The sequence below is a fragment of the Mastomys coucha genome, unplaced genomic scaffold (genome assembly GCF_008632895.1).
Source record: "Mastomys coucha isolate ucsf_1 unplaced genomic scaffold, UCSF_Mcou_1 pScaffold15, whole genome shotgun sequence".
Lineage (NCBI taxonomy): Eukaryota > Metazoa > Chordata > Mammalia > Rodentia > Muridae > Mastomys > Mastomys coucha.
This window is the reverse complement of record NW_022196897.1, coordinates 152,853,385-152,863,954: the sequence shown is the minus strand read 5'-3', so window position 1 is coordinate 152,863,954 and position 10,570 is coordinate 152,853,385. Positions and strand designations below refer to the sequence as shown.

The 10,570-nt window shown below is 48.3% G+C and overlaps 1 protein-coding gene across 3 annotated transcripts in view; it reads right to left on the bottom strand.

Annotated features, from left to right (window-relative positions):
• Arfgef2 (ADP ribosylation factor guanine nucleotide exchange factor 2) overlaps positions 1 to 9,939 on the bottom strand; it is an 89,416-nt gene extending 79,477 nt beyond the window's left edge. For all 3 annotated transcript variants that reach the window (XM_031372803.1, XM_031372804.1, XM_031372805.1), the window contains exon 1: positions 9,618 to 9,939. In XM_031372803.1, the coding sequence (XP_031228663.1) occupies positions 9,618 to 9,738 (121 nt within the window). In that variant the 5' untranslated portion in view covers positions 9,739 to 9,939. The remainder of the gene's footprint in view (positions 1 to 9,617) is intronic.
• Between the last annotated feature and the right edge of the window lie 631 nt (positions 9,940 to 10,570).

Genomic DNA, 10,570 nt, shown 5'->3' with positions numbered 1-10,570 from the left:
AAAAAAAAAAAAAAAAGAAAGAAAAGAAAAGAAAAGAAAAAAGAAGATTCTCCCTTAAGGATACATTTTAAACTAAAGGTGTGCATGAGGACACACCTACAATCCCAGCATTCAGGAGGTCGGAGCACAACTGCTACAAGTACCAGGCAACCACTACTACACAGCAAGAATCTGCTCAAAGCCAAGAGAGAGACAACCTCCCAGGGCCACACCCCTCCCTCTGACAACACACCCAGATGCAGCCTGCACTCTGCCGGGGGTTCCTACTCTCACTTCTGGCCGCACTAGTCTGGATTCCACCTGCAGCACTCCACCCAGACAGCTCAAGAGACCACCAGTGACCATGTTTCTAACCTGACAGGCCTTCCATGCTCCATCTTTTTATTTACATTCCAGCTGTTGCCCCCCCTTCCTGGTCCTCCCTCCATGCTCCATCTTACTAGCCTCCCTCAGCATCCCACTTACCAATCCCAGAATTTTTCTATACATCTGCCCTGTGCTTCCTACCTGTCTCTGCCCTAGCTCCCTCTGCACATTCCATCTCCTCTGCCCAGGCAGAAAGAGAGGCAGGTTCTCGCACTAGGTCCTGGCCCACACATTCCAGTCTCTAGACCAGGCCTCTTAGGACCAGGCTTATCTACACAGTCGCTTCCTGTTTCATGTGTCTAACTGGATGGTGCTTGACATGGTTTGTATATGGGATGTCCTCTGTAAGACTCACATTTTAAAGATGTGGTTCCCTAGATAGTGGAGCCAATTGTTGAGAGGTGCTTAGCTCATGGGGGCGCTAACTCTATCAATAGGTTAATCCACAGTAAGCTCACACTGAGAGAGCAACTAAAGCTGAGCCTGGCTGGAGGGAGTAGACCACTTAGGGATGTGCCTCTGAAGGATGGCTTGTTCCTAGTGTCTGCTTCTCTCTCTCCTCCTGGCCATGAGGCGGAGAGTTCTGATCCACCACATCCTTCCACCCTGACACTCTTCCTCATCTCAGACTCAAAACAATGAAACTGGCCCCTGAGAGCAGGATCCCAGTGATTCCACCTCTCAGTTATTCCTCTAAGATACTTGCCAAAGCCACAAGACACTGACTAACTCGTCCCAAGGCAGATCTAGTTCCAGCTCAGATGAGTCCTCCCCCTCCCCATACATCTTCCCATCTGAGAGCTGGCTGAACCACTCCCTCCAGTTCTTGTGCTTTTACCCAGGTTCCCTTAGCTTGACTAGTGCTGCCATCTCTCAAAGCTACCCACCCCACCAGCATGATGCTAACTGCCTCTTATTTGATCTCAAGCAATCCCTCTAGTCTCTCTGTAAGATGTATGTACAGTGGCCCAAGCCTGATCGTGCCAGCACCTTTTTCAAACTCTCCAGTCTCAACCCACTGTTTCTGACCATGACCCTGTGGGGCTCTGACCCTCCCCCTACCCCTCCACCCCCCCCCCCCCCCCCCCCCAGCTTCCTCACTCGCAAGCACAGTAGGCCTCAGCCACACACTGCTGTCACAGAGTCTTTGCTTATGCTGGCCTCTCTGCTGAGCTGCCTCCCACCCCAACCTCTGTGCCTGCATTCATCACTCCCATCTCACTTCTCATCAAGGACGTGCTCAAGTCAATGTCCAGTGCTCTTACAGGGGCAGGCCTCTTGCCGGTGTGGTCACAGGGTGTGACTGTGGCTGCCTCAGAGCACAGTCCTTGTTTGTTTTGCTCCCCTGGCATCAGGAGGCCAGCTGTGACACCCAAGTACATCCCTCTGAATGAGGTTGGTAAACAGCGACAGATATGCACAGACAACTCTAGCACTGCAGGGAAGCCAACCTTTCCATCCCTCCACAGAAGGCCTGTTCTCCCCACTAACTGTAAAACCTAGTAAAACACCCCAAATTAACCCTAACTAGCCTGGCAGGAAGGCTCCAAGCATCAATCAGCAAATGTAAACCTATTTTCTAATATAACCCACAGGAAAGACAGTCAAGCAGTCTCCTGGTAGGTCCTGTCCCTGCAGAGAACAGTGATAAGGAAACCTGGCTGTGAGCTGTCCATGTGAAGACTCCGCAGCCCTGGGATGAAGCACGCCTTTCACAGGTCTGCTCTTCTCTGTAAGGGCCGCTGCTCCCAGAGTCTCCAGAGACAAGTGCAGAGTATAGGTCTGGATTCATTTGTTCAGCCAGAGTCATGGATGCAGCTCCACAGACCAACTCCTGAGGCAGAAAAGAGTGAGCACCCTAGTCCTCCTCCTCGGCCACACAGGCCTGAGAAACACAGGTCACCACCAACTCCACTCTGTGCCCCTTCTTCATGGCACTAGCTCACTTAAGCCAGGTCAACAGGTATTCTCATCATCTCAGAAGCAAGGCACCAAGAAACTAGACCACTAAAAGGATCAAAGTTTCCCACAATCATCAACACAGCACAACGTTCAGCTGCTGGTGCTACATGGTGAGCTCCCTGCTGGAAAGACCACAAAACTTATCAACAAAGAGCAGTCTGCAGGGAGCTGAAGAGATGGCTTAGCAGAGAAGAGTGCGCACGGCTCCTACAGAAGAGCTGGGTTTGGTTCCCAGCGCCCACGACGGGCACCTACAACTTTTCATCCGGGGAATCTGCTGCTGTCTTCTAACTTTCATGGGCACTTATACACATGCATATGCGTGAGTTCCTGAATGTCTGAGCACCATGAGAGGTCAGAACACCACAGAAGATCTGCTAGAACTCTAGTTGCGAACGGCTGTGAGCCACAAACCTAAGTCCTCTGGAAGAGCAGCAGCCTGTGGCCTTAACCACCGAGCCGTCAATCACATCCCCTCGCTTTGAAGATTTTTTTTTAGTTTCTTTGTTTGGTGTTTTTGATTTTGTTGTTGTTGTTATTGAGACAGGGTTTCTTTGTGTAGCCCTGGCTGTCCTAGAACTCACTTTGTAGACCGGATTTTGTGTGTAAACTCACAGATATCTGTTTGCCTCTGCCTCCTGAGTGCTGGGGTTAAGGGTGTGCACCACCACTGCCCAGCTTGTTTTTTGTTTTTGTTTTTAAAGAGCAATCTACAGAGGTTATGAGCCTTGACAGTTCAGTTTTTATGAAATATAGCACTTGCAGACAAAATCCCTAATCCAGACACCAGTATGTACTAAAATTGAAGGATTTATTCTGGATAGTATTTCAATTAATTATTCTATTTTTGGATCTTGAGATAAAAGTTTTTCCATAGAACCTTGGCTGGTCCAGAACTCACTCTGTAAATCAAGCTGACCTCACATACAACAACCTCATGTCTCTGGCTCTCCAGTGTTGGGATTACAGTTGTGCACCCTGATGCCTGACTGATCACATATGTCATTTCTAAGACAGGAGCTCAATAAATAGCAGATCATGGCTTCCAACTCATTATCCTCTTGCCTCAGCTTCCAGAATGCTGGGATTACAGGTATGTGCTACATTAGGCAAAGAGAAATATTTTTAATATTTTTCAGATTTCAAATGCAAGGTTCTTCCCGACACTGACAAGAAGGGATTTTGTGCTGTTACGAGGACACCACAAACTAACAAACACATGCTAACAAATTCTCCACTGAGAGTTTGAGACTGAGTGAAGTCTCTAGGCCTAAATGCTGACCATTCACACAGACTCAGGCTTATAAATATATTTTGTAACTCTCTCTCTTCTGAATGACATTTAAACAAGTTCAACCAACCAACCAACAACCACCACCCATGAGCCACCTCTCCTTCATCCTCTTCACAGTACAGCTAAGCCTGGAGAAAGCCCTGCCTGTGCCCACTGTGTCCCCACCTCCCACTCACACCTCCTCCCACCCCTGCAGTGTGCACTCAAACAGCTCAATGGATGGCCACCCATGGCTCACAAGCTTCCCAATTCAAGCTTCCCAATCAGAGAGAGCAGCATGCCTGAGACTGGACTTCATTCCCCACAGCTTAGATAAGCAGGAGCTGCAGCCTCGTCTGCCGGCCCACTGTGTAGCTGTCAGCAAACTACTCTCCTTTGTTTCCCACTGCAAGAGTACCCCAAACAGTCATCAATCCAGAATCTAGAGGACAGAGCTCAGGGCTGCTGATGCAGATGACATGAATCAGAAAAACCTAGCTCAGTGATGCTCATCTGAAACCACCTTCCCAGCACAACAAAGACAGAGTAAAATACTGCAGAAAAAAAAGATCTTTTTGACCAGAAGGTTTCAAATGTAACTTAGAATTCAACTTCAGAAAACAGTCTCTCTTCACTGAAACTTCACCAGAGTGCAATGGCTACTTTCAAAGGCTTCGCAGAGTCCTTACCGAGGGACTCTGATGAGGTACTAGCTCCATCATCACTGGGTGAGGATGAGTGATGCCTGGCTAGCTTGTTCAACCCTTAGGCCTTAATGGAGGTGATAATAATAATAAGGTCCAAACTAAAGCTCACAGTGGCCCTGTGCCTGGAATTCCAGAAATTTAGCATACAGTAGACACTATACAGATGCTACATGACATGGAACCACAGTCAGTTTCAGATGACAAATAGATACACATTGGTTCTTATGCTTTCACGATGGCTGAGCATGACAGCTAACAACTGCAGAACACTTTGGCCCTTTCATATGCTTTGTTCATATTAAATTATTAAATTAAATCTCTCTCTCTCTCTCTCTCTCTCTCTCTCTCTCACACACACACACACATAAACACATACACACACACACACACAAGGGGATCATTAGGTTGATTCAGTTAAACTGTAGACAAAATTTTCAAAATTCAATTTAAAAACACTTAAGTCTTTTTTATTTTTTTACTTTTTTGATTAACCTTCCAAACTCCATACAATTTAAGAACAGAATATAAAGAGACATGGAGAAAGATGGAATATAAAGAGACAATTACAAGAGGAAGGTCTTAAAAATGGAATTAAACAGAGGGCTGGGGCTGGAAGGCTGGAGCCGATTAAAGCATGTCCAGGCTTCACTAAAGGGACAAGAGCAGCAGTGTCTCGGGGTGAAATGCTCTCACAGGCTCTTCATTTCTCCTGACTAGGACACCAGCCTTGATTTGGGCTGTCATCTACCTATGCATCTGATACTCAGAGAGATGACTCACCGAGTCACTCCAATCCTGTTCCACCCTGTTCATGGCTGCTGTTACAAAAGACAACTGCTGTCTTCACTGCGTTTACCAACCAGCACTATAAGCAGCACAGCCTCTGTCACAGAATCATCATCTTCTTCTTCTCCTTCTTCTCCTTCTTCTCCTTCTTCTCCTTTTTCTCCTTCTTCTCCTTCTTCTCCTTCTTCTTCTCCTTCTCCTTCTTCTCCTTCTTCTCCTTCTTCTCCTTCTTCTTCTTTTCTCCTCCTTCTCCTTCTTCTTCTCCTTCTTCTTTTCTCCTCCTTCTCCTTCTTCTTCTCCTTCTTCTTTTAGAACAGATTTATTTATTTTGTGAGCGTTTGTCTACATGTATACACATATATCATGTGCATGCCTGGTGCTCACAAAAGCCAAAAGAGGGTGTTATATCCCCTGGCACTGGAATTCTAGACTGCTGAGAGCCACTTACTGCCTAGGTGCTGGGAGCAAACCCAAGGCTTCTGCAAGGGCACTCAGCACTTCTAAAGCTACCAACTGCTACCAACTCTCCGCTCCCATAATTACAACCAAGCAATCAGTAAGTGGCTCTGAAAGACCTATGTTAAAAACCCGGACTCAGCGCTTCCAGAGTCTGTGGTAATGCCCAAGGCAGCAGGCCTCTGCCGAGCTTCACCTGCTTTACCCCAAGAGTCTGCACATGCCAAGCACCTTCACCTCACCATAGGTAACCCTGGCAATGTGTAAGATGAACTGTGTGTCCAGCAAGGGAAGGCAGGTGATTGAATCCAGGAAGCCTTGCATCCCAGAATGCTCAGGCTTCTCAAGACCAGAGAAGAAGCCTTGAAGTCCTCCCCCTCCCCAGGCATGCTCTAACTGGCTAAAATCTGTCAAAGAAACAGTTTCCAGTAAGAACTCTTTATTGGTCAAGCACTCCAGCTTTCAGTGGTCACTTACCAAAATTAATGACAATCTATACAGTATCTTTAAGCAATTATTCTTCTTGGGATTGAAGATAGTTTAACATTTAAGAGGACTGGCAGCTCTTCCAAAGGACCCAGGTTCAATTCCCAGCACCCACAAAGTACCCCACTATCCATTAACTCCAGTTCTAAGGGATCTGACACCCTCATACAGACATGCAAGCAAAATACCAATGCGCATAAAATAAAAACAAATTATTAAAAAAAAAAGCAAAGCAAGACAAAAACAAACCCCTCTGCTTTAAGAAAAAGATAACATGCTATTTCTTACCCGCTCCCTCACTTCAGCCTTTTTTTTTTTTTTTTTTTGGTTTTTCGAGACCGGGTTTCTCTGTATAGAACTCACTCTGTAGACCAGGCTGGCCTCAAACTCAGAGATCCACCTGCCTCTGCCTCCCAAGTGCTGGGATTAAAGGCGTGTGCCACCACCGCCCGGCCACTTCAGCCAGTTTTTTCTTATTTCTTCCTCATTTTTGTACTTGTATGTGGTATACATGCGTGGTCACATGTGGGAGTGTACTCATGTGTTTATGTGTATGCATGGAGGACCAGAGTTGATGTTGGATGTCTTTCTTGATGGCTCTCCACTTATCCAAGGCAGTGTCCTTCCCTGAACTGCAGCTCACCAAAAACTCAGCTAGCTAGCTAGCCAGCTTGCCCCAAGGACCCCCATCTCTGCCTCCCAAGTACTTGCCATATAAGGAGCTACCACACATGCTTGGCTTATAAATACAAATGGGTTCCGGGGAGCCAAACTCCGGCCCTCACACTTCCACTGAGCTACCTTTCCAGCCCCGCGCATTCCTCTTCTTAAATGAGGTTACTGAGACCCAAGACAAGGCCCTGAGATATGGGGTAAGGGGACACAGGCACTCTGCAGTGTTTTTACTGTTCAGAAATAAAAGCAAGTCTTTCACCTAACTAAGAACATCACTACTAGCTTAAGTGACAGCTCCTTTAAACCAGCCCTGGGTGTGAGCTCCCTAATCACTGATAACAAGCCATCCCTCCAATTTCACATAACCTAGAGTGAAGTTTCCTCCGGTCAAGGCCATCTCTTTCTCTCTTTTTTTTTTTTCAAGATTTATTTATGTGTACAGCTCTTGCCCCACTCGCTCCGGCGTAATTCATTGTAGCTGTCTTCAGAAGCACCAGAAGAGGGCGTCAGGGTGTCAGATCTAATTACAGGTGGTTGTGAGCTACCACGTGGGTGCTGGGATCCGAACTCAGGACCTTTGGAAGAGCAGTCAGTGCTCCTACCCGCTAAGCCATCTTGCCAGACCTGTCAAGGCCATTTCTTACACACATGTATGTATGCAGAAAGTATGCACACTCACACATGAGAACATGTGCATATGAATATATAATTCAAATGTGCATTTCCGAAGCCTAAATTGGAAAAAAAATCTGAACTTTTTACACAAAAATGTAATCCAAAAAAAAATCTAATAATGTATCAGTGTTATGGCCCAGTATGGCCCACGGGACAATTTTATAAGTAGATCCCAGCAATGTGATAGTTGATGCTAAAATTTCTGAACAAGATAGTAGAGGATTGCAAATTCAATCTTCAGTAGGAGGAGAGGACCTTGGCCCTGTGAAGTTTCTGTGCCCCAGTGTAGGGGAATGCCAGGGCCAATAAGTGGGAGAGGGTGGGGTGGCAGGCATGGGGTTTGTTCTTGTTGTTTTTGTTTGGTTGGTTGGTTGGTTTTGGAGGGAAAACTGGGAAAGGAGAAATTTACGTGTAAATAAAGAAAATATCAAAAAAAAAATCAAACATGACTTGAAAAAACAAATTCTGAACAAGAAATTAAAACTTGGGCTGGAGAGATGGCTCAGCAGTTAAGAGCACTGACTGGTCTTCCAGAGGTCCTGAGTTTAAATCCCAGAAACCACATGATGGCTCACAACCATCCATAATGAGATCTGATGCCCTCTACTGGTGTGTCTGAAGACAGCAACAGTGTACTCATACATTAAATGAATAAATCTTAAAAAAAAAATTAATTAATTAAGAAATTAAAACTTAAAGTACCATAGCAGGAACGGAGTCTGGAAAGGTTCCGACCTGAGGCTTGCGCCTAACTCACTCAGGCTGCTTTTCTAAGGCTTGTCCTACATTCCTGATAGAATAAAACCCAACACTTGGCCCTGGTTTCCAAAACAGAAAAGCCTTAACATGTAGGTCTCAGCGAATCCCCTCCACACACCCCGAATTTCACAAGATTAGCGGCTCTGGATTCCACAGGCCTCAAGCACCTCTCCACCAACAGTAGCCTCTGACCCTAAGGGACTCTCGAATGCCACAGGAGGCCTGAACCTTACTCACAGGGAAGTGCAAAGATCACAGATCCATTCGGAGGTCTCGAGTGGACGCTCTCCTGCACCCGTGGAGAAGAGTGACTAAGAGAAACCCCGCCTTTCCGTTCACTCAGCCTTTTGGGACAACAGGCCTTTTAACCAAATCCCATGGATTGCGCAGGGTGGTGAATTAGCAGGGAGACAGCTCTCTCCACCCACAACTTTTTTCCCCTTGAACCTCCTCCACACAGTGGACGTTTCTTACCTTTCAGAACTGGGCTCAAATGTCACATTTTCAGAAAGGACTACTTTCCTGACTATCCAACCTAACGCAGACCCTCAGGTCTTCTGTATTGCTTCTTGTTTTTTTATTCTGACAGCAGTACTTATTAGTGTTGTTTTGTCTGCTCTATCAGAACATAAGACAAATCCACAGGGACAAACAAGGCCTCCATTTCTTTCTCCTTCACAGCCATCTCCTCTCTCCTCAGTACCTGCTACACAGGCTCCTGAGAAGTAACTAAAGACAGGAGACTAACATTGGTGTCAACTACCGAGCTTTTACCTTGTTAGGAGCTAGGGACTTCTGTCTTTCCATAATCCATGGATCCATTCAACCAGCAAATATTTACTGAGCAACTACGGTGTGCCAAGCACTGCCATAAATGCACAGGATACCGCACTGAATAAATCAGACAGGTTTGCTCTGCAGAAGCTTTATTTTAGGGACCCGCCCTAAAACGAGTAGACGTCTTACACACTGTTCAATGCCTGAAACATAAATCATCCTACAACCCTTCTGGGTAAAGCGCTCTCAGAGCTCCAGTGTTCTCCAGCGAGACATTTCCAAAACAAGCCTCGGGGTGCCTCGACACCAACTGGGCAGCTCTCTGACCTGCTCTGATCGCTCACGTGGGAGAGCCCCAAGCAGCACAGTCGAGATAAAGGAAAAACTTAAGAGCCAGAGCGAGCTACTGCTTCAGAGGGCTTGGAGACGGTGAGGGGAGGAACCAGGAAACCGGACAAGAAATCGTGGCAAGAGCCCTAGGCAGGGAAGCTGGGAAACCAGCCGTGGCTGTCACCAACTTGCTAGGTGACCTTGGGCCAGTCTCGGCCGCCCCAACCCCAGCTCGCACGGGGGCAGTAAGCGGAAGAGGACGGGAGGGTGGGATTCGTCTTGGGAGAAGCGGAGGGCAGCAGGCCCGGAGGGTAACGGCCGGCGTGGGGAAGCCGGCGCGGGCCAGGCCGGGGCCGCTCACTCACCCAGCGCCACCTGGCAGGCCCTACGCAGCTGGGAGTGCTGGGGCCGCTTCACCTCCTTGTCAGCTAGGATCTTCTCCAGGGCCCGGGACACGAACATGCTCTTGGTCTGGCTTTCCTGCATGGCCCCGGCCTGCGGGGGCCGGCAACCCCGCGAGCCGGCGGTGCGAGCGAGCAAGAGAGCGAGGCTGAGGGCCCGGCGTCCCGGCCGGCACCGGCCGCGTCCGTGCGCGCCGCCCTGTCAGGAAGAGACGCCCCGGCCCCACGGCGCCGCCATGTTGCAACGCGTCACGTGACCACGTGACTGGCGGTGTCGCTACGTCTGCTGAGCGTCGGACGACCCTGTGACCCTAAGGCTGGGGGGGGCCGGCCGGGAGGCGGGGCCAGGGTGGGGTGGGGCCCCGTGGGCGGGGCGGAGGACATGTGGTGGGCGTGGTCTGTGGGTTGGGGCGGGGCCTACGCGGGTTGGGCTGGTCGGGGCGTGTCTAAGTAGTATAGCGGGAGCCATGTAGGGAAGGAGCGTGAGGATCAGCGACGAAGACTGTGAAGGAGAAGAAAACGCAGGTCAAAGGCTATAGAAGTGAGCAACCCTGAAGGAAAGATGCGGGTGGCCGGAGTTAGGAAGAGAGGTGACTAAGAGCATGCGACAGATATGCTGAGAAAAGCGAAAGGGGGAAGGAGTGAAGGGGAAAGAAAATCGTAAAAAGAATTAGTGAGAGTAATAATAGTCTAGAGGAGAAAGATGGTCAAAAGGAAGAGAATGGAATGAGAGAGGTGACAGAGAGTAGGGACAGTGAAGAGAAAGGAGAAGCCAGAAGGTTGAGAATAGAAAGATGGTGAGAAGCCGGATCCAGGAAGGGCAGAGAAATCAGGGGAGGAAAGGAGGCTCAGGGAAGTTAAGAACCAGGGCTGAGGATGAAGCCAGAAGGTAAGGGAGAGGAGGGGAGAGGAGAGAG